We start from the raw sequence: 23,815 nt of genomic DNA, 5'->3' as shown, positions 1-23,815 counted from the left end.
GTGAGGAGGGGGGCCCAGAGCCAGAAGATGGCCCGGCCTCTCTAGATGCATGCAATGAGGAGCTGTTTTTGAGCCAGGAGTAAGGTAGCCAGTCGCAGCGGACAGTGCTTATGGAAGAACAAACAGCAGAGGAGGTGCCCGGTAAGCAGCTTTTATTTTGGGAAGGGAGTTGTTTGGTGCAGGCTCTTGGTGTGAGGAGGGTTGCAGAAAGAAGGGTTAGGGCTGCGTGCATGCTTAGAGTTGAGGATGGAATCTTAGGCCTTGGCTACACTTGCGCGTTGGAACGCATTAAATCAGCCCCGGGCACCCTAACTCAGCATAGTAGGGCACTGGTAATCGGCCTCAGTGATCTCACTGAAGGTCTCATGCAGAAATTGGGCAAACTGCTTGTGCAGGTTCCTTGGCAGAGCTACTGTGCTCCTTGTCCCAGTTAGGCTAACATGTCCATGCCACTGTGCTGTGATGGGCGGGGGGACCATTGCTGCACACAGGCAAGCTACATATGAGCCAGGACGGAAGCCGCATTGTCGTAGAAGAGCCTCCCTTGCTTCCCAGGTCACCCTCAGCAGTGAGATATCTTCCAGGAAGAACTCATCCTGTGGAAAATATGGGGACACTGTTCAGTATAGGGGCCCCCAGCAGCTGTTGGCTCTCCCCAACGCACAGAACCCCAGAGGACAGTTCAGCCCTGAAACAATCAGTCCCCCTTGCCCCTGTGGTTACTCCCCATTTTGGGGCTCTTGTGGGTTTTGTGCGCTCGCTGTGGGACAGGCACTTTCTCCTATTGTGTGCACTGTGCTTGTCTAAGTTCGGCTGAATCATTGCTCTGTCTAGTGTGAACAATGCTGCCTCTGTTAAATGTTGTATTTTGGATTTACAGATACAACCTTGAGATCCCAGCCGTCCTGGTTATCAACGGCCGAAAGGCTGCAAAGAATCAGGAAGCATCCACAAAGAAGCAAGGAGGACCCTCTGCATGAAGTCATGCAGCAGTCCCTTACTGAAAATCAAAAAAGTACAGGAGTAGTAGGAGACTGAAAGGAGGCTCCGCCAGGAGAATGCAGATCACCAGCAACAAACCACAAAGTGGCTCCTAAGCATTATGGAGCGCCAAGTGGACTCAGTGCAGGCGCTCATAGCACTGCAGATGGAGCAGATCCGTGCCTGCTCCCCACCCACCCAGTCCTTGTCCCAAAACTCTTTCCCTTGTGCCCCCATGTGATCGCCAACCCACTTTCCCCAACATACAGTTTCTTATTGGCACCAGCTGCCTCCAACACCTGTAGCTTCACCACCCAGCCCTGCAAACTACGACCCTTACCTACTGTACTCAACCCCCATCACCATGCATTTTAGCCAGCCTGAAGTGCAGCACTCATTGCACGGCACTCCAGACAGGAAGGCTAAATATAATAGGACATATTCAAATCTGTTATTGTCCCATTCCCTACCCTGCCCCCTTCCCTCCTCCCACACAGCAGAAGATGCATCATGCCATGTGTGTTTCCCCAGAAGTTGTGTTTCTTTTCAATAAATGAATTTTTTGGCTTTGAAAACTCTTTATTGCATTAAGTAAAAGACAGCATAGCCCAGGAAAGGAAAAGGCACTGCAAGTCAGTGCATCATAAGAAGCAAAAACAGATGCCTACTAGCATTGGAACCACTGCACTTCACTCCTGTGCAGGGCACCAAACATTACTGGCGGCTTTCAGCATCGAATTTCTCCCTCAAGGCATCCCTAATCCTTACAGCCCCGTGCTGGGCCCCCTCTAATAGCCCTGGTCTCTGGCTGTTCAAATTCAACCTGCAGGTGTTGAACCTCCATGATCCATGCCTGAGTGAAGCTTTCACCCTTCCCTTCACAAATGTTATGGCGGGTACAGCACTTGGCTATAACCGTGGGGATGTAGTCATCGGCCAGGTCCAGCTTCTCATATAGACAACACCAGCGTCCCTTTAAACAGCCAAAAAGCACACTCCAGTCATTCTGCACTGATTCAGCCCATTGTTGAACCGCTCCTTGCTGCTGTCAAGGCTCTCTGTGTAGGGTTTCATGAGCCACAGCATTAAAGGGTAAGTGGGGTCTCCAAGGATCACAATGGGCATTTCGACTTCCCCTATGGTGATCTTCTGGTCTGGGAAGAAAGTCCATGCTTGCAGCTTTCTGAACAGGCCTATGTTCCGAAAGCTGTGTGCGTCAGCCTTCATGTTCATGAAATGCCCACGGTGATCCATAAGCATCTGGCGAAATATTGAGAAATACCCCTTCCGGTTTATGTACGCTGAGGCTAGGTGGTCTGGTGCCAGAATTGGAATATGCGTCCCATCCATCGCCCCTCTGCAGTTAGGGAAGCCCATTTGTGCAAAGCCAACCACAATGTCATGCACGTTACCCAGAGTCACTGTTCTTCTGAGCAGGATTCAATTAATGGCCCTGCACACTTGCATCAACACGATTTCAACGGTCAACTTTCCCACTCCAAACTGGTTAGCGACCGATTGGTAGGTATCTGGAGTTGCAAGCTTCCAGATTGCAATAGCCACACACTTCTCCACCAGCACGGCAGCTCTCAATCTTGTGTCCTTGTGCCGCAGGGTGGGGACGAGCTCAGCACAGTCCCATGAAAGTGGCTTTCCTGAGCCAAAAGTTCTGCAGCCACTGCTTGTCATCACAGACTTGCATGACGATGTGATCCCACCACTCGGTGCTTGTTTCCCGAGCCCCAAAACGGCGTTCCACTGTGGTGAGCATGTCCGTGAATGCCACAAGCAATCTTGTGTCGTATGCATTATGCATGTCATCATCATCATCGTCGGACTCCTCAATGTCACTTTGTAGCTTAAGGAGTAACTTGACTGCAATTTGTGACGTGCTGGCGAGACCCATCAGCATATTCCTCACAAGTTCAAGATCTATTCCCACAGACCAAAAGGGAAGACAGAACGTGCAGTACAAAAACTGTTGAAAGATGGCGCCAAATGTGGATGGAAGCACAGGGATTGCTGGGATGCGAAGCGATCCATCATGGGGCACTGGGACAGGACCCAGGTTGTACCGCGTGCCCCCTCTTCTTCCCCCCTAAGCCACAGCGCCAGAAGAGGAAGAGATGTTCTGTGGGATTGCTGCCCATAATGTACTGCTCCCAATGCCACTGCAAGTGCCGCAAATGTGGCCACACCACTGCGCTTGCAGCTGACAGTGTGTCAGCAGCGCTTTCCCAGCTGCTGTCTCTGAGGGCTGGTTTAACTCCCAGCGCTCTACACCTGCAAGTGTAGCCATGCCCTTAAAGAAGCAAGAAGTGATTCAACACCAGTTCTTTGGAGGCATATTAAGTAGTAAAGCGCCTCCCCAAACTCTGGCTGAACAGAATTAAGAATCTGAAAGACAAGCAAAAAAAAAAAAAAACCCAAGCCATCTCTACTCTATTAAGGAGAGCTCTACTTACCAATTTAAAGCCAATGTCAAATAACAATCAAAGCTTTTCTCAGAAGGACAGAGATAAGCCAGCTGTTGGGAGACAAGAAGTTCATTGGAGGCTGGTGTCCAGGACTTAAAGAAAAAGTTATCGGCTGATAACCATTCCCCTCAAAATGGAAATAAAAGGTTTGGATAGCATCAAGCTATAAAAACAGAGCTGCGATGTATAGTATCCATTTAGAGAGGCAAAAAAGTGTTTTACTATTGTGACTGGTAGCTTCAACTCCTGCTGCCTGTGCTATATCTATTGAGGATCATGTATATCAGTCTCCAGAACTCAGACACAAAGACTAAGTTCACTTAGGAAAAAAATGATAGATTAACTCCTACAACAGATTCTTAACTGTGAATTTCTTGTGTGATGGAAAAAAGTCCATCTTTGTGTTTCAGACCTTTAACATTACAATGAGAAGATGCTCCTGGGACACTGTATGCTATTAATGTGTGTGTACATAGACGTTTGAGTAATTTATGACACGTTTTAATCTATTTTAGGTGTAGCTAGAAGTTTGATAAAGAGAATGAAATTACTAATCAAAATCATGTGTCTGCATCCTATAAATGTTATCACCCTGCCTCACGAACAAGTGGTTCAAAAGAAATGCCCTACATGAGTTTCTAAAGAGCAGTCATCACAGTTTTGCAAAATAAAAAAATCCATTCTGCACTATAGGAAGCCTGCAAAAGGAAGGGTGTGTGTCTTTTTTTGCTTCTTTTATAATATAATATAATATAAAGGTGGCTAAACAAACCCACTGTCACTTTTCTACTCACTGTTCTAAATCACAGCCCCCAATTATTTTATCATTTATTTAAAATGAAAAATATTGAGCGACCACCAACTCAGAGTATTCAGGTTTTAAACCATGTTCTGAATAAGCGCATCTCCTGTACTTACCTATTTCACACCAGATGACTAAAGGGCTTCTCGTGTTACATTAAGAAAACAGAATTTCTGACACCAAACAGTCAAATGTTACTAAGCATATAAAGATTGTCACGCTACAACAGAAGAGTCTAAGGCCAATCAATTATAAGAATGTTTGAATATTTATAAGTTACACTCAATCTATATTAAACCCTGTTTTTCAAAATATAACCAGAACAAAAGCACAACAATTCTGTAGTGTACCAAGTGTATATTTCAATTTACTGTATGCAATCTAACAACAAATTTGGTCATAATTTACCAGATATACATAAATGATTTAAGTAGTAAAAGAAGATTCAGGTTCAAGAGAATAAGTTCATACCTTGAGAAAAAAGTAAAATACATTAAGAATGTAAAGCCAGGTCCAGTTTCTAAGCATTAAGTGAGTTGTATTCTAATAAAGCAGATTTAGGTGAATTTCATATTATATGAATTTCATATTATATGAATTTCATATTTTATATATATATATAGACAGATCTACCAATTGTAAACTATGGTTTTAAAGGGGATAAATGGGATGGAAAAATCTTTATGCTATACTTACATATTCACAAAGCAGAACATTACTTTTAATGTTTAAAATACTTTTTCATAGGATCTTTGCCCAACTAATTTCTACTTTGGACCCCACCAGAATTACACATTTCAGTCTAGAACAATGAGAATAAGATGTATTCTTCAGTTTAAAAAAAAAAAAAAAAAAAAAAAGCTAGTCATCTGTCAGGTTTATAGTGCTGTGGAAACTACCCATGAAACAACTGGATGATAAAAAAAGATGCATTTTAATACCCATATAACTGTAGTTCAACTTATCTCACTTTCATCCTGCAGAAACAATGTCTAACATTAAATCACTGTTCTACTGAAATAAAAGGACAACAGTAAAGCTTGTCTCTTTAAATACATACCAACTTTGATCAGATGGAGCACCATTAAGATTCTGTCCGTCAAAGCAATAGTTCAAAGTTTTCCACACAACTAGCATAATTTAGTTACCTGATATAAAATAGGAAAATATACTCATTTTAAAATTAAAACAAAAGCTGAAAATATGGGGACCCTCAATTTTTTTTTAATACAGTACAGTCACACTGGCCTAGCTATGTGTTATGATAAATGCTGTGCATATTTTATTCATTGTGACATAGTATTACATCAAATGCAGTGTCCAATGATCAGCTAATTCATTAGGCTAGATGAAGCGAAGGAGTTTAACCTAAAGGTGCAATACCCTCCCCTCCCTCAGAAAGAGGCCTGAAATCATTGGTACAGTATCACAAGTTTAGAAAAAAAGTCCATGGCTACAAAAATTCAAGTTTCAATGCCTCCTCAAAAACTGAAGTAAAGAGTGTTGGGAGTGGAGCATTCTAAATGGTGAACTCAAATGAATATCACTTTGCTTTTGGTTTGGTTTTGTTTTTTAACAATGTTCCATCAAATTAAGCCGCCAAGTTAAACATAATTTAACATTAAACACTAGAAACACCCCAGAAAAATACAAAAGAATAAAAAAAATTAGATCATGTGTGTTCATTTTAATGAATAACAATGGGCACAACAGCCTAGTGTCTAATTCATACTGCATAACAAAACTAGCCAAAAGCAGACATTTATTGTAAATTAACAAACAAAGTCAGATGTCATAATATTTCTATGACACTCTTTCTTCATTTTGGGGATTCTTTAAGCTTTGTGTTGGACTGAGGTATACACTGGAGGAAAAAAAGATGGTCAACAGGGAATGCTGCCAACAAAAAGATACCTAAAACAGGCAGCAATGCCAGAAAGTATTTAATACACTAAAATTTGCTAGGTGGCAAGGAAAAAGTTACTCATATTTGAATCACAATCCTCCTATTATTAATCATTTTTCCTCGTGTGATTATTCTGCATTTGTTGAAAGAGAAATAGCTTTCTTGCAAATTCAAAAATTGTCAAGAAATCAAGTCAGTAAATTAATGCCAATATTATCTTCTCCAGTGCTTGTCACCTACACCACAGGCTGGCTTAAAGCCAACCGATATAAGTCAATTTCATTAGCATGTTGGTATTACCTATACTGCATATTTAAGTTACTGAGGAGTTTAGACCATTAAGGGTAAGGGGGAGGCAAGAGTGGTGTGGAAAAGCCCTATTCTTGAAAATAAGAGCCACTACTATGGCTGAAACTATGATTGGATTTGGGGAAGCTGTCATGTATTTCCATAACAAGATTGTAATTTTCTTCATTCATGTTGAAGGATACATGAATGTGTAACATAATAAGTACAGTTACCATGTCTGAATAGGACCCAAGTAGCTATATCCTATAAATAATAAAAAATACATTTTCTTTTGATAACTGACTAGATGTGAGGACTCTGTATAATTCAACCAAATGGTTGTATGCTGTACAGTCCTGTGCAAATATCATAAAAAATTTAATAATCCTTTTTTGCTATAAGGCTTTGACCCTACAGTTTTCACAGCAACATAACTACCATCCAGCCTGTACCATATTTTGCAAGCCTTCAGTCCATGAACTCAAATTGTCAATCCACAGTATCCAACTGTAGCATCCTTAAGCAGTACACCCTCAGTCATCTAACGGCATACAGACTTCCCCAGATTCATCCCATCGAGACTGGTCATTCTGTTCTTCTACATCATCAACTAACTCTTCATCCACTTCTCCGACTTCATTTTCCTCATACTCTTCATCCCTAGGGAAGTCTGTGTCCTGCACCTGGTCTACTCCCTCTTGCCCTCCTGGTTGAGATTTATCTGCACAGTCTACACAAACTCCGTAGCGTCGAGATCCATGTCTTATTCCAACACTGGCTGCTAGCATGAAGATCTTCTTACACACCATACACTTGTACTTTTTATCCTTTTTATGCACCTAAACAGGAAGAGAAATGTTATTTAGAAGAAACTCACATTTGCAACATTTGGAAAAACTTGCTGAATTTGCATGAATTGTTTGAGGTCAGTTCATGTTCTGAAGTCCTCAAAAGAGTTTTTGATGCAAACTTTGCTAGCCAACTGCTGAGAGGTGAGACGAAAGGGCCTCTGAAGGTTGAGAGGCAATATTTTCACTGCCTTAGCTGTTGCCTGCCTACAGATTTAGCAGCTGGTTGGGATACGACTGGCTTGATTATTGTCCGTTTTACTGCTGTACAGAGTTTTGTATAGACACTTGAAAAAAGATGCTATAAAGTTACACTGCGTCCTCTTTTCGAAGACTGTTATTCTAAGGGCTAGAAACTAAAAATAAATTAGCTTAAATCCTGCGTAAATTAATGGCGTAGGCCCCTTCATTCCTTAGGGAAAGCTTCCCACTTCTCTATGGAGAGTATTTTCAAGACCTGTATATGGGACTGAACTCCTTATGCATACAACTGAATTAATATGTTTTGTAACCATTCCATTATTGTTTAAGGATATGATATGAAAATAGTTTTTCAACAAACAAATCACTGAAAACACACAATTTAAAACCAGATGGAAATTAGTCGGAGGGGAGGTATTTCACCATATAACATTTAGACCTTGATTATAGGGGAATATGTTAACAGTTACAGTGCTATAACTATACCAGCATAACCACTGTATGATATTTATAAGAAGAATGGTTTTTGTTTAGCTTAAATGCCTTCCTACGCAACACAACGTAAACAGAAAAAAGCCAATCTTATATTGGAATACAAGTGTGCCCACAGGAGGTTATACCAGTATAACCACATCTGTTTAAAGAACAGGAGTACTTGTGGCACCTTAGAGACTAACAAATTTATTAGAGCATAAGCTTTCGTGGACTACAGCCCATTTCTTCAGATGCATATGCATCCAAAGAAGTGGGCTGTAGTCCACGAAAGCTTATGTTCTAATAAAATTTGTTAGTCTCTAAGGTGCCACAAGTACTCCTGTTCTTTTTGCGGATACAGACTAACACGGCTGCTACTCTGAAACTTCAACAAGACACTTGGGAGAAATTGACTAGTGGGTTGTCAGTTTGGGCAGAAAATGGTGAAGTAGTAGTACAGAATGAAAGGATGTTATTATATTCAACTGCTGCCCCATCAAGGGAAGGCTTCTTCTGGTTTACTAAGCCTGTAAAATGATGCATTTCTGCTCTTATTTTTCTGTCACTTCCTCAATCCTCCTAAAACATCTGCCCCAAAATCATCATGCCATCAACATAGAAGATCTTGGAAACAAATTTCACAGACAATAGTGCGATTTCCAGATGGGAATTTAAAGAGATATAGTTGTCCTGGCACCAAGTAGACTCAAACTTGATTACTTCACGGTAAAACAGACTATTCACATGTCAAATCTCTTATGAAACGGTTTCTACCAAAGATAAACATTTGAGAGCTTTAAAAGACATATACAGAAAATGTTACTTACCAAGGAATGTCTTTTTACATGCTCTCTTCGAGTAAACAGCTTCCCACAGATGTCACAGCTAAAAGATCTCACCCCTGTATGAATGAGCAAGTGTCTCTTTAGTGTTCTTCTGTATTTGGCTACATAATTACAGTGTGGACACTTCAGTTTGTTCATGATTAGAGCAGATGAATCACCTAAAAAAAAAAAAGTCCCAGGTGTTCAGTAATGGAACAAAATAAAACAAGATTATAATCTGACACATTCTAGTACAGCTGAAACAGCAAAAGGCTTCTGCACCATACAGATGTCAAAGTTACCCAAGTCAAAACAGTGTTGCCTTGGGGTCCACTGATACAGTAGGCCCAGTAAGCAGGATTTGACTGTAGGTGCCTATCTAGTAAATAAAGACACCCCATGAAGTCTCATTCTCATACAAAAAAATTCCAGAACCCAAGGACAGGCCAATTCTTTGAAGCGGAAGGGAAAAACAAAAACACAAAAACAAAACAAAACTCTTTTTATTGGTTTGTATATACATTTGTTAAAAATATGGAAGGTATTTTGGTTCACTACATTGACAGTGAGTTTATTATAATTTTAGAATAGTCATAAAATTACTTAACTTCATTAATTTCCTTATGTATTGTCTCCATAGAACCTCATTTACCCTCCCTTCTTCCCCTCTAATTCAGAGCTCAGATACAGCTTCTAAAGGTAGTGAAGAACTGAGGTATCATCAGGAGGTAAGAGCTAGTTATACCCATGGGCCAAGGATGGTAGAGCTCAACTGCCATGCACACACCCAAATTACAAGAAATGTTAAGATACTATACTACTATAAGACAAAAGGAAAGGAATGGGTTCTATGACTATGGTGCAGTTGGACAGAGTAGAACTCAGGAACCATTATGGGGGATGGCTATTCACCCAGGGAAAACAGGAACAGAAGATACATGCACATGGACCTAACTGCCACCAAAACTTTTAAAACGGGTTTTCTAAGGGCATGTGGCTATGCACAAGATGGATTCTGTGGAGTCGATGTCAGGAAGGAGAAAGCAAAGACTTGTGTGTGTCTGAACAGAAGTTACTATTGCTCCCTGGGGCAAAGACTTAAAATCCATGGTACAAATGAATTAAGTATTTGTAGTCTTCAAAAATTTGGCTTTCAATAGCTGAGCACTCACATTTGCTGCATCTAACAGACTTGTAACCTTAACTAACTTATCTGAATTCTACTTACCTTTAAGAAAACTTATTCCAGAACTGACTGAACCTGGCAGAGGTAGTCAGTAGGTGGACTGCAGACCAAATTCGGACCAGACACTTTTAAATGGACCGCAAAATCTTATTTACTTATTACCATTATTATTGTTGTAGTGTGACCAATTTTTTGTCAGGGTCCTAACTCCAGAGAAACAATTGACTACCCCTGCATTCAGGTATTGTAGGTTTAAAGTAAAAAAACAGCCCCTTAGAAAAGAGTGCCATAAAAATATCCCAACAAAAATAATCAATTTAAAAATCTAATACTAATGTATAAGGCTATGATTTAATCATGGAGGTCACGGATTCCGTGACTTTACTGGACCTTTGCAACTTCTTCTGTCAGCAGCTGAAGCGGGGGCTGTAGGCAGGACTGTGCACCCCTGCCCTGCTGCAACAGCTCGTAACCGCAAGCTGGATATCTGGAATCAGGACCCTGCAGCCCCTGCCCTGTGGTTTGTGGGAGGTGGAGGGACTGCAGTCGGGGATGTGCACCCGTCCCGCAGCCAGCTCTGGAGCGGGGGCTGTGCGCCCCCTGCTGTGCCCCAATCCCACAGCTTCCACAGGAGTCGCTCATGGCCCAGACCCATGGCAGGAGCTGCAGCAGGGGCTGTGCGCCCCTGCCCCGCAGCATCCCAGGGCCCTGCCTTCTGCACCCCCCTCTACCGCCAGCTCCAGAGCTGGGGCTGCGCTTCCACCAGGGGTGGCAGCCGGGAGCTGCGCACCCTTGCCCCGCAGCGTCCCAAGACCGTGCACCACCCTCGGCTGTGGCCAGCTCCAGGGCTGGGGCTGTGCATCCCTTGCTGCCCTCCAGCCCCATGGCTTCCGCCAGGGTTGCATGCCCCAGCACCATGGCGGGAGCTGCAGCGGGGGCTGTGCGCCCCTGCCCCACAGCATCCCTGGGCCATGCACCCCTCCTGGATGCAGCCAAGGCTTGGGGGGCGGCTGCAGCTTGGGCCATGCACCCATCCCACAGCTGCATCTATCTCCAGAGCAGGGAGCTGTACACCCCCCCCCCCCCGAGGCTGTGCCCCCCGCTGCAGCAGCTTCTGGCATGTCATTCTCTCCTCTCCTCCCCCACCCCCTCCTCAGGACTCCATTTCTCCTCCCTATTTAGCCCTGCCCCCACCTATTTTTAATAAAGTCACAGATAGGTCACAGGCTCCATGAATTATTGTTTATTGCCCGTGACCTGCACATGACTTTTACAAAAAACAGTGACAAAATCTTAGCCTTACTTATGTATGCCTGCAAGGATGGGAGAGGGAGAGGTAGATACAAAACTTTAGCGTAACATTAAGACCCTGCATGAAGTATTATGTTGAGGAAGTTCCTCCTAGTAGATAAAATACTGGACTGGGACTTAAGTGACCTGGGTTCTTTTTCCAGCTCTGCCACAGGCATGCTGGCAAGTGACCGTGGGCATGTCATTTCACCTCCTTTTGCCTCAGTTTCCTACCTATAAGTGTCAGGATATTATCATCCTTCCTTCATAAAGCACTTTGAGTTTTGATAAGGGATACAAGGGCTACATATTACTACCCACTCCTGTATGTTCCTAATATAGCTGCTTTATTGAGAAGTGGTGTGTCTTATTAATGTGTTTGTTACATGACAGTTCTTCTTTGTATATTCTCAAAATCTAAAGAGAATTTCTCTACAACTAACTCCGTAGCTAGATCTATACAGTGGGGGTGAAGGAGATGTTACTCCCAGAAGGGCAAGACCACCCAACATGGGTCTGAAGAGAAGATGCTTTTAGCTATGCTGAAAGGAAATATGAATTGCGCTAACCAAAACTTAATATGTAGAGTGACAATTTTCAGAGTTAAGCATTACATATTTGAAGATCAAATCTAGTTTATCTGTATGCTAATCCATCTATCCTAAATTGATAGTAAGAGCCTAATATTTTAAAAAAAGCCAAACTGGCTATAGTTTGCTTTGGGAAAAGCTACTGTGACATTGTCAATGAGAAAGATTGCTATAACCCAGGATTTTTTTTTATTTTTTCATATAACAAGAATAAATTCAAGGAAGTCATACTAGATGACCACAGCGGCCCCTTCTGGCCTTATAATCTATACGACCATTAAATAGTACAAGAAACTGGACCCAAAAAAAATAAAAATAAAAAAAAGAGGGCTATGAAGGGGAAAAAAATTTACTTGCCATTTTCCCAAGCTTCTTTTGGCCAAGATTCCGGCAACAGTCCATACTTGAAGTCATTTGAAGTACCCGGCAACAGTCCATACTTGAAGTCATTTGAAGTACCCGGCAACAATCCATACTTGAAGTCATTTGAAGTACCTGTTACAAGTAATGTTCTTTTAACTTGATTTACACAAAATTCTACAGAAGAGAATTCTCTAAACAGTTATATTTTTAAACAAACTTTTTAAGAAGTTTTATGACTAATTAACTTGTGATATTGGGCAAATTGCTGATTCTGCAATATTAGGCTTCCACTGCAATTTTGACTACAGGGACCTACATTCTCAGCCCGGAGTGGCTGACAGCAGAAAAGTAATAATGACTTTATTACTGCAAATAATAAGGTCCATTATTACTTTTCCACACTTTTCCCTGGCTTGTCTGCAACTCAGCGACAATTTTTTGACAATCTCGCAATTCAAGTAGGGCCTTATTTATGAATTGATTACTCTGATAGTCCCTTGTAAGTAAACATTAACTAATTTCACCAAAATATGGGATTTTTAAGACTACAGCCCTGGGCAATTTCATCCTCTCCATACTGACAGATTCTGCAAAAACGTTTTTCATGCCACTAAAACCCTAAAGGATCAAGTTTTACGGCATGTATAGAGCCTTGAGCGGATATAAATAGGTATCCGTGAAACCGCAAGGGTGAAAGAAGCAGAACGTGTGTCTGCCACTCCCAGCAGCCAGCGCCCCGCACCTCCTCCAGCACAGCTGAATCATCCCTAAACAGGGGGCAAGGCTGGGGGCATTACAGGTACGCTAGAGGAGCTGCTGGAAGCGGCAGCCCCACGTTTTGCTCCTTTCACTGCTGCGGTTCCCGGGAGAGCCCTGCGGTTCCACGGATACCGATTTATATCTGTGGATATAAATTTGTATCCGCGCGGGGTTTATGTATGTAGGTCCTCATTCCCCCACTTTTTGCCCTCTTATTTTTTCCTTTGCTGTACGCCAGCAAAACCTTAGTGTAAACTCACAGCAGAAGTTGTTCTGCTGACATAGCATAGCTAATGTTATTGAGGGAGATGGTGTAGCTAACAAATACTTTTCTGACAGCACAGTTGCATCTACACAAGCAGTATTGTCAACACACCGATGTTGAGCAGAAAGCACAATTTTTCCCTCATTCCCAGCCAACGTAGCTATGCTGGCAAGACTGTGTAATGCACACCATGCCTTATACCAGTAGAAAGGTGATTTAAACTTATTTCTGTAAGTCTACTGTTATAAGTGCCTTTATTTGCACTATAACTACATGCATACTGGGGGTTGTACAGCCTTAATTATACTCAAACATACTTAAAGCAATACAAAAAAACTGATCAGCCCTTTGTCCCATCTGGTCTCTGGTAAATTTGTATGTTTGTGAAAGAAGTTGCATAAGGAATTTTTATAAAAGTCTAATTTAAAGGAATATGGTCTACTTAACACACACTTATTTGAATTTCATCCTATTCTCATACTACTTACTAAGTAAACAAAGTCCTCTCACTGCCCCATTTTTGTTGGCTTGTCAGTATTCTGTGTGCAATTAGTGCCATAGTTTCCCTAGCCAATGAGTTTCCACTTTTTCTTATGTCTATTATATAGCAACAAGAGAATTTTTTTTTATAGCAACAAGAGAATTTTTTTTAAAAAGCTGATTAAATCCACCTACCCACCCACCAAGAGATCCAGGAGTAAGTGTAGAAGCTGAAGATTGTAGTCATTAAGAATGGTTAAAACTTTTAAAGTTGTACCTCCCTTTAAAAATGTTATAAATCAGGAGCAGTTCTGTTGAACCTCAATGAGGACTGCAATTCTAATTTTGGTTTCTAAATCTAAACCCTCCCCCACATATATACACATACATACATATACACACACACACACCTAGTATCTACAGAATGTGTAAGAGAAAGCCTTGAAATACAGTCTCCATCACAAAACAAATTTTATGCACTTTGATTCATTCTTCTCTTTCCCCCCCTTCAACTCATGTCTCCCTCTCCTCTCTCTCCTTGCTTGACTTTAGTTTTTTGTTTTATTCTTCTTCCAGCTACCAATGATGAAAAAACTACACTTAGAAACCACCATGCCCAGAAGCCACATATTGTGGTGATCCTCTATTAACTAACTGGGTACAGGCCCCTTTAGCTATGGCCTTGGCTACACTGGCACTATACAGCGCTGCAACTTGCTGCGCTCAGGAGTGTGAAAATGCCTCCCCCCCCACCCCCCAGCACAGAGCTGTAAAGTGCCAGTGTAATCAGCGCCTGCAGCGCTGCACGCTTGCACGCAGCACTGCAAGCTACTCCCCTCGGAGAGGTGGAGTACATACAGGCCTTGGCTACATACAGGCCTTGGCTACACTTGGGAATTCACAGCGCTGCCATGGCAGCGCTGTGAAGTGCAAGTGTAGTTGCGCCACCAGCGCTGCGAGAGAGCTCTCGCAGCGCTGGTGGCGCAACTACACTTGCACTTCACAGCGCTGCCATGGCAGCGCTGTGAATTCCCAAGTGTAGCCAAGGCCTATGTGTTTCTTTATTCAGGCATAAAAGGAAACAAATCTTTTACTAAGGGCACATCATGTTGGCACTGGCAGCATTGCACACCATTCTGATACACAAAAACTGGTATGTTTTAGATTGAATTCTGATGGGCAGCCACATCATTCCTACCCTTCTCCTGTGCCTGTTCTTCACTGGTGATGGGTGTTTTAAATCTGGAGGCTTGTAATCCTGTCCTACCCTCTTTTGTCAGGTGTTAAGTCCTGAGCAGGATGGGAATAGTTATGTCTGCACTTTTGTAAATTCCAGCTAACATCCATTTGCAGGTAGGGGGTGCACACAATATAAGAAGTTATGCCATGTTTTGACAGTGCTACAGCAGCAGCGGAATGACAGTATACTACTTTTCTGCTGGGCAAGGTATGTGCAGAAGTATCCAACGTACATCAATTTTTCACTACTACTGTAGAGTGAAAATCTCAACATCAGATTGTATGCATCAGTTTTACTCTGCTGCTTAAACAGCATTCTGGATTATGGTTGGCAGTGATAACTGCATGGGAAGACAGCTCAAAGGGAGCCCAAATGAAGTTAACAGGTGTCTGGAAAAACTGTCACACAGCTGGGTAGCCAGCTGCCAGCTATAGTCCATGTGGGATCATTCACGCAACTGACCCTCAGCAGCTCAGTCTCAGTGATCACAAAGCCTCAGATCCCAATGAGTAAACAGGAAATTATTCTTCCTCTGCCCACAAGATTTGTTCCAAGGTTGTTGGGTTTTTGGGTGGGGGGGGGGGAGGGGGGCGGGGGGGGGAGAGAGAGAGAAGAGGATGGGAGGGGGAGAAGAAGAGGAGAACTCCAATATTTTAGCTCTCATGCCTGGATGTTGGAGGGGAGGTAGTGACAACCTAACTTTCCTTTGATTCCTGGGAGTTAAGTGAGCTAAGTGGGGAAAGAATGGGGGGAGAGGGGGGAGGGAGTTACTGTAAGGAAGTTGTTCTTTGAAGTTATTTAGATCATACCAGATCATTCTTATGTCCATGCTTCCACACACAAAAACTAGCGAGAACTCCCTCAGCTTGAAGATTATATTGTTGATTCCAGTACAGGCATTTCACAATAGCTAATGTAATTAAACAAGGGATACACATAGGATATCTAACTGCCTATTCCTTTTGAATAGGTCAAACTCCCGTTTACACACAAAATCCTCCTTTTGTGGTGAAGAGTATGGCTGAATGGTGATCTGTTATACCCCACTCTTGGGAATTAAAAATCTCCAGGTCTCTATTTAAAAAATAAAATAAATTAAAAAAATCAAGGAACTGGACTGGATAGTGAGGACAGGTAAGCACTTTATAAGAATTATCTCATCCTTTCTGTTTAATGCTCTTGGTCTTAAAGAAAAAACTAAAGAAAATCAATAATGCCATCCAAAAAGGAGAAAAAGATTAAGCACCAAAAAAAGCTTTGAGATCAACATTTTTAGCAATCCTAAGCAAAAAACCCCCCGTATCTGCAATGTTGATAATCAAACCCTGTCTCTTGATGTAGTGTAAACAATACGACAACTGCCTTGCAAAGAGATGAGAACAGACTAAAGTTGTGTTTCAGCAGATTAAAGGTTTGAGGATGATGGACACGATTCTATCTAAAAAATGCAGCAGATAGAGTAACTTGAAATCAGACTTATCAGTTTTCATCTTCTATATAGACAGAGACATCCTCAGTTGTATTATAGAAAGTTTTAATGGTTCTCTATCACCAGATATGGAGAGACTTTTAGAAGATATAGTGGGCAACCAGAACACTGAGAGGATAGAGAACTCTCTTTGCCTCAGCCAATAAGCAGCAATTAGGATTCTTACTGCTACACAGTCGCGCTCAGGCCCTACACAACAAGGAACAGGGTCACTTGGTACAGGGTGTGCCACAAAGTATTTAGTAGGAGAATAACTGTCCAAAGATTTTACAATCACGTTTAACACAAGAGGAAATAAGTGGGCAGCAGACAAGAAAGGCGAGACAGGCAACATTATGCACCCAGAGCAGCCATTATGCATAGTTCATTTTAACTTGAAAACAGCAAATGAGTTAAATGAAGACGCAACTTACCTAGCAGCTATCAGTTACAGTTTACTGTAGGTATCATGGAAGTGGCTTTTTGAAAGTGACTTATAAGTAATTTAATGAGAGGGTCAGTAAGAATATTATATGCATTAAAGCCATTTGGAGAGGGGAGACAGGCTAGCTTTGTTGATAGAACAACACAGTAAAGATACAAGAAGGGATAGATCAATGAGGAGTCCTTGTGGCACCTTAGAGACTAAAATTTATTTGGGCATAAGCTTTCGTGGGCTTTAACTCACTTCACCAGATGCATGGAGTGGAAAATACAGAGAGCAGGTATAAATATACAGCACATGAAAAAAGATGGGAGTTGCTTTACCAAGTATGGTGTGTGTGTGTGTGGGGAGGGGGTTATCAGTGCTAACGAGGCCAATTCAATTAGGGTCCATGTGGCCCATTCCCAACAGTTGATAAGAAGTCGTGAATATTAAGAGGGGAAATTACTTTTTGTAGTGCTAACAAAGCCAATTCAATACTCCCATCTTTTCATATGCTGTTTATTTATACCCGCTTACTGTATTTTTCACTGCATGCATCTGATGAAGTGGGTTATAGCCCACGAAAGCTTATGCCCAAATAAGTGTGTTAGTCTCCAAGGTGTCACAAGGACTCCTCGTTTTTGCTGATACAGACTAACAAGGCTACCCCTCTGAAAGAAAGGATAGGTAGCAGCTAAACTGGAGGGCCTAAACAGCATAAAGACCAGAAGTTTGATATAGTGGAGAGTCAGAGATACTGGAAAAAGAGGGGTGACACGGTCAAAAGCAAAGGGTCAGGAAAGCTACTTTTAATCAACAGCTTTCTGAATAGACCTAAGGAGGAGAGATGGATGTCAGGAAAGCCCGAGAGAAGGAGTTTGCTGTAGTTAAAATAAGAGAAATTCCTAGATGACGAATGCCAGAAAGGGTCAGAACTTTGATCCTTCACAACACTCCAAGGGCAAGCTACTGATGCAGACTTGGTGTCAAGCATAGAGTTGAAAAGATCCCAGTTATGTGCTATAGTGGCAGATAAAATGGCATTGTCAGGGACAGAGATCTGGATGGATGGGGGGGTTGGGGGGGGGGAGGGAAGAGAAGAGGAAAGAATGGAGGTCACATTGGTGTTTGGCTGGAACATTAGTTCTGATCATGAAGCCATTGTCTCAGAGGTTGGTCAGGATTTTTGTACTAGAGGTAGTTTAGTAAAGGAATGTATGTAACCCATCTCTAGTTGACAGAAGGAATCTTGCCAGTCCAATCTTTCTGGTGTCAGGTGTAGAGCAATTCTAGGTTGTTATAAACCAGGAGTAGGCAACCTGCGGCATGCAAGCTGTTTTTCAGTGGCACCTCACGCTGCTCAGATCCTGGCCACCAGTCCAGGGGGCTCTCCATTTTAATTTAATTTTAAATGAAGCTTCTTAAACATTTTAAAAACCTTCTTTACTTTACATACAATAGTTTAGTTATATATTAAAGACTTCTAGAAAGAGATCTTCTAAAAATATTAAAATGTATTACTGGCACGCGAAACCTAAATAAATGAAGAGTCGGCATACCACTTCTGAAAGGTTGCTGACCCCTGTTATAAACAATCTTTACTGTGTCCCCATTCATAAAAAAAAGCACACACACACACACCCCCCATACACAACACTGATTCACTACCCCAAATGAGGGTTCATGTAGCTCTGTCACAAATTGGCTTCAGTCAGTGATCAAGTTTTGCTGTCAAGCAAACTAGGCAGTATTCTATAGATTTTCCTAATCTCAAGACTTTCTGGCACAGTTAGTCTGTTTATTTAGAAGACTGTGACCTTACAATCCACCTGAATCAGGACCACCTTGAGATTACCTGAAGCTCCTCAGTGCATTCAGAACCACCCAGAACATGCAGATTTTCCTGGCAAATCAAATGCCCTAGCCATCTTTTAGACCATAAAGTTTTCCTAGCCCAGAGTTATGGGTCAGTGTAGCTTTTGACAGAAAGGATTTCTTTTAAAACATGTAAACCTGGGAACTTCCTTGAGAAGGGCTCTATAGAGCCATTCTGGAGGCAATTCAAGATTCCATTTCCCAACAGCGCAGAGCCTTTTGATGTACAAGACTCTTAATATCCCTTTAAGAGATAGGTCCTCTAAGGCAGTCACCACAGACTTGCTAGTCTTTCTGAAACCTTTAGAAGACCAAGAAGCTTTTGCTGTTTGTATTTAGGAGGCTTGCGCCCCTTGACCTTGTGTGAAGAGACAGGCCAAACACCCAGATTCTAGATGTACTATTTAACCTCTTTGGTCAATGATAACTGGAAACAAAGCCAAGGAACAAAGAGTGGCTTCCATTTTCTTAGTCTTTGAAGGAAGCCATCCTTTTTCTTTTGGGAGAAAAATGATATCTCCCATAACATGGCAAATCGCCATGCTTTTATTGAGCCCTACGAAGGTCTTATGAACAGTGCAGTCACGAGTGTCTTCCTGCATCACGGCCAGAGAGGAGCTGCTGTTGCTACCATTTACTAACTAATACCTACGCCCAACATCTGGCAGCCTCAGTACCCTCATGTATTACCTTGTTGAATTACCCATGGCTCCCTATGGAAACTATCATCCACACAAGTGTCCTTCTACAGTTGAATTGGTATTTACCCATGAATAGGCATATGTGACAAATAAAGATTGGTATAACCTTTTGGCCAAAGAGTGGATTTACCATGAAACAAACAGTGCAGTGGAACTGGACCACCCAATGACAAGGGGCCCCCCAAAATGCAGGACAAATATATGACAATCTGCCCCGAGTCCGGGCTGGCAGCGCAGCAGGGCTCAGTCAGGTATACTGTGGCCGGTGGCCCCACGCCACTCCCAGAGACGTCCGGCTGCTAGCATGTCTCTGCACACTCCTGGAGTGGGGGGGGGGGGGGAGGCGGCTCCGCGTACTGCTCCCTCCTGGGCAGCTCAGAGACCCGCTGCCCCCCTCCCCTCAATGGGCACGCAGAGACATGCCAACAGCTGGACGTCTCTGGGAGTGGCGTGGGCTAACGCTGAGGCGGCTCCCTGCCCCCCCTCCTTCTGCACCACTCCCAGAAGCAGCTGGCATGTCCCTGTGGCCCCTGGGGCGGAGGGGGCCTGTGTCTCCAGGCGCTGCCCCTGCCCCCAGCACCGACTCTACAGCTCCCATTGGTCAGGAGCTGTAGCCAATGGGAGCTGTGGGAGAGGCGGCACTTGTGGGCAGCAGCATGCAGAGATCCTCTGCCCCTGAGCCACTGCCATAGGGGTGTGCGCGCTGGTCACTTTGGGAGCCACGCCACCCGAGGCAAGTACAACCCCCCGGCTTCCTCCCGCACCCCAACCCCAAGGCTGCACCCTGCACTCAAACTTCCTCCAAGAGCCTGCACTCCTCACCCCAACCCAGCCCAGAGCCCGCATCCAAACTTCCTCACATAGCCTGCCCCCTGCACCCCCTGCCCCAATCAAAGTACGTCACTATTTTCATTTACGTTCCATTACTTATAATATAGAAGGAGGATGGAAGAAAAAGAATGAGAAACGGGGGGGGGGGGGATGCTCTTTTTCTTGGCTAGGTCCCGAGGGCCCCCAAAAATGAAGCTGTGCACAGGGCCCCACTAACTCTAAATCCGCCACTGCTTTTGACTGACAATATACTAGCATATGAAGTCAGAGGTGTGGCTGGCCAATGTTGCCTCTGGTCACAGCAACGTTCTCTTACACAAGATATAGCTGATGGATTTCCTAAGCAGAAGATACTTTCATCTACTCCTTTGATACAATCAGATCAATGGATTGTGCATGAGGTTACGGGTCATTCGTGCTACCTTCCATCCCAAAACCGTTATGTACTATATCAGCTCTAGGGCCAGCGAGCATAAAGGCTGCCAGAGCACACTATTTTATATAAGTTTTTATACCAGGCTCATTAGCACAGTATCCGAGTACCTTTCAGTAGTGCACTAAACAACATGACTATCATCATGAGGTTTGTTCACTAATTCTCCCCAGGGAGAAGTGTAAGCAGTGGAGTGTTTTGTTCACAAAAGTCATTTTCTCTGGTGCAGATTCCCTATATGTACCCGTTTATTGAGCGAGATCAAATCCAACTTTTTAAATATTGCTCTCCCAACTTAGAACTCGGTTGCTGCACACTAGCTCAGGTCGAATCGGAGCAAGTAGCTCTATTTGGTGCAGAGCAGTGTCAGTTTAAATCAGAAGCGTGCACACAAGTTAAAATAGTCCAAATCTATTCACCAGCCCTTTTTTCCTGAGGACTCTCTCTCTGGGCTGGGATCAAATGATCCCAAATTTGCACCACTGAAGCCTACTTTGCACCCCAATGAGGCATACCACTTTTTAAGACAACTGAGTATGCATATGGAGTTTAGAGCACTTTGAAATGTCAGCTCTTAATATGGGAGCTTGGCCATGAACTGCCTCCCATAACGCTTTGGATCAGACTGTCCCGTGCCACTCAAGCAGCACAAAGGGAACAGAAGTCGCCCTAAAGTTCCCTGCTGGGTACATCCCCAGAGGAGATGTGGCAGTAGTGCCAGCATGTGGAAAGTTAAGAGCAAGGAAAAAGTATTTTAAGTGCATTACACTGCAGTTATTTTCAGCTAAGATATGACATCCATGGGACCACTGCAGCTGGTACAAGTTAGAGCAGCCCCTTGGCGGTTTAAAGCTGGATGAAGGAACTACAACTGGTTGATGATTCTCTGCTCTACCTCCTCTCCTCTTCTGAGCTATCCTAGGTGTGTCTGTGGGCACTCTCCTAGGCTCCCACAGGCCCGAGCAGGGAAGCAAGTAAAGGAAAACCACAGGCACTCTGGTCCCTCCACTGCAATAGAGCACACGGCCACCAGAGAAACTGCCCAAAAGAGACGGGATAGCAGCTGCTTAGAGCACTCTTGGCTCACACCACGCAGCGGCTACTGGGGGAAGTTGTGCTCTTTTCTTCCTCCTTGTAACAAAGCTAATTCAAAACCACTTCCCTTTTAAAGAGTGGGAGGTGAAGCTCAGGGAACATTTTCAACTCACAATCAAGTACATATACACCCAACCCCCAGTAGAATTCGCATACGACGAGATCGCAGCCATGGATCCCAAATTTAATTACTTTAATTGCAATTCGTTTTAACGTGGTCCCTGTGTTAACGCAGTACTGTGCATGGATCCCAAATCCCACGTTCTAGCAAGGGTCGGGTATATTGTTAACAGTTGCCCTTAAGGGCCACAAGTGGCTATGCCTGTCCTACAGGCTTAATCACCCCGAATTAATCCATCCTTTATCCACTATTTCTTTGACCAGTTCAAAGGAGAAACAGCTGAAGTTTATGTGGACTTTCCTAAAAACTAGTATTTGATCAAATTTTTCATAAAAGGCTATTACAGGAAGTTAAGCACTCATTGGGGTAAGGAGCAAAGTGCTAAAATGAACTGAAAACTAGCTGGGAGAAAAACAAATAGGATAAATAGATGGTTTGTTTTCAACATGGCAAGAGGCTAATTGCAATATTCAACCTTGGGACATCTTAAGACTGGTATTGTTTAAAATATTTATTCATTATCTAAAGGAGGGGTGAACAATGAGGTAGAAACATTTAAAGATGACTAAGTTATTTTGGTTAGTGCAGTTAAGACTAGTGAAGGCTTTAGAGGGACTTAGAAGGGCTGAATAAGTAGTAGTATAATGGCAGAGCAAATTCAATGTTTTTCCAATGCACATTACCTCACATTTGTGGAATAATTTGAAATCTCAAACTAACTACTCAGGGCAGGGTGAGGGTGAAGAGAGGAAAAAAGGACAGACATCCTTGTGGGCAGCTGAAATAAAAAAAGGCTGCTCCTGCAGCAGCAGTTGATAAAGCAAACAAAATATGTGTTCGTATATACACACAAAAATGGGATGAAAGATACTGAAAACTTACGCCAGGAAATACTTTTAATAAAACACACTCATACTTCCTTCAGTAGCATGGACTGCTCTTTCTGGAAAAATAATTCCTAGCCAACTCTTTATAGGTTACTACTGGGAATTTTGACACAAAAAGAGTCCATTCTGAGCGAAGTCAGTAAACATCGTCTACCTGAAGGTGACACTACAAAGCAGACTCAGCAGGATCTGAGAATTGAGAATAAAAATGTGCTTGTTGAATTACCTAATATTAATCAAGCAATGTTGCTGTTCTCCCTTATTCCGGCAATACAAGGGGAATGGAAGTCATCCACAGCAGGGCATTTGTGGGTATCCTAATATGGGGACAGCCCATAACAGCACAGATCCAGCATAACTGGCTCCTACACACCCCAGTGCAGTGCCCTGAACAGAGGACAGGTTGGAGCAAGGAGAGGAATAGTTTGAGTATGCTGTGCTCCAGCTATCCCCAGCTGGCATATGGTTGCTTAGGGACCATTACTAGCTGAAACAAATTGGAGCTGCCATGGGCTGGACAGACAATTGGGAGACCTATAACTCACTGATTCTCAGCTTCTTTACCCTTTTCTTAGGCTGCCCTATCTGGCTGCATGAGGAAGGAGAAGCCCTCTTTTGCAAGAGAAATTGGAAATTTCTTTTGTGGAGAAATTGGAAAGGGTCCAAAGAAGAGCAACAAGAATGATTAAAGGTCTTGAGAACATGACCTATGAAGGAAGGCTGAAAGAATTGGGTTTGTTTAGTTTGGAAAAGAGAAGACTGAGAGGGGACATGATAGCAGTTTACAGGTATCTAAAAGGGTGTCATAAGGAGGAGGGAGAGAACTTGTTCACCTTAGCCTCTAAGGATAGAACCAGAAACAATGGGTTTAAACTGCAGCAAGGGAGGTCTAGGTTGGACATTAGGAAAAAGTTCCTAACTGTCAGGGTGGTTAAACACTGGAACAAATTGCCTAGGGAGGTTGTGGAATCTCCGTCTCTGGAGATATTTAAGAGTAGGTTAG

General features: G+C 43.0%; 1 protein-coding gene across 1 annotated transcript in view; it reads right to left on the bottom strand.

The window, feature by feature from the left end:
* Window positions 1-4,605: 4,605 nt before the first annotated feature.
* ZBTB10 (zinc finger and BTB domain containing 10) overlaps window positions 4,606-23,815 on the bottom strand; it is a 33,579-nt gene continuing 14,369 nt past the window's right edge. The window contains exons 3-5 of the mRNA XM_005301526.5: window positions 12,225-12,362; window positions 8,805-8,980; window positions 4,606-7,293 (exon numbers count right to left, since the gene is read on the bottom strand). Coding sequence (XP_005301583.3) covers window positions 6,988-7,293; window positions 8,805-8,980; window positions 12,225-12,362 — 620 coding nt within the window. The 3' untranslated portion in view covers window positions 4,606-6,987. The remainder of the gene's footprint in view (window positions 7,294-8,804; window positions 8,981-12,224; window positions 12,363-23,815) is intronic.

This window comes from Chrysemys picta, chromosome 2, assembly GCF_011386835.1.
Source record: "Chrysemys picta bellii isolate R12L10 chromosome 2, ASM1138683v2, whole genome shotgun sequence".
NCBI classification, from domain to species: domain Eukaryota; kingdom Metazoa; phylum Chordata; order Testudines; family Emydidae; genus Chrysemys; species Chrysemys picta.
This window is presented reverse-complemented; position numbering and strand designations above follow the sequence as displayed.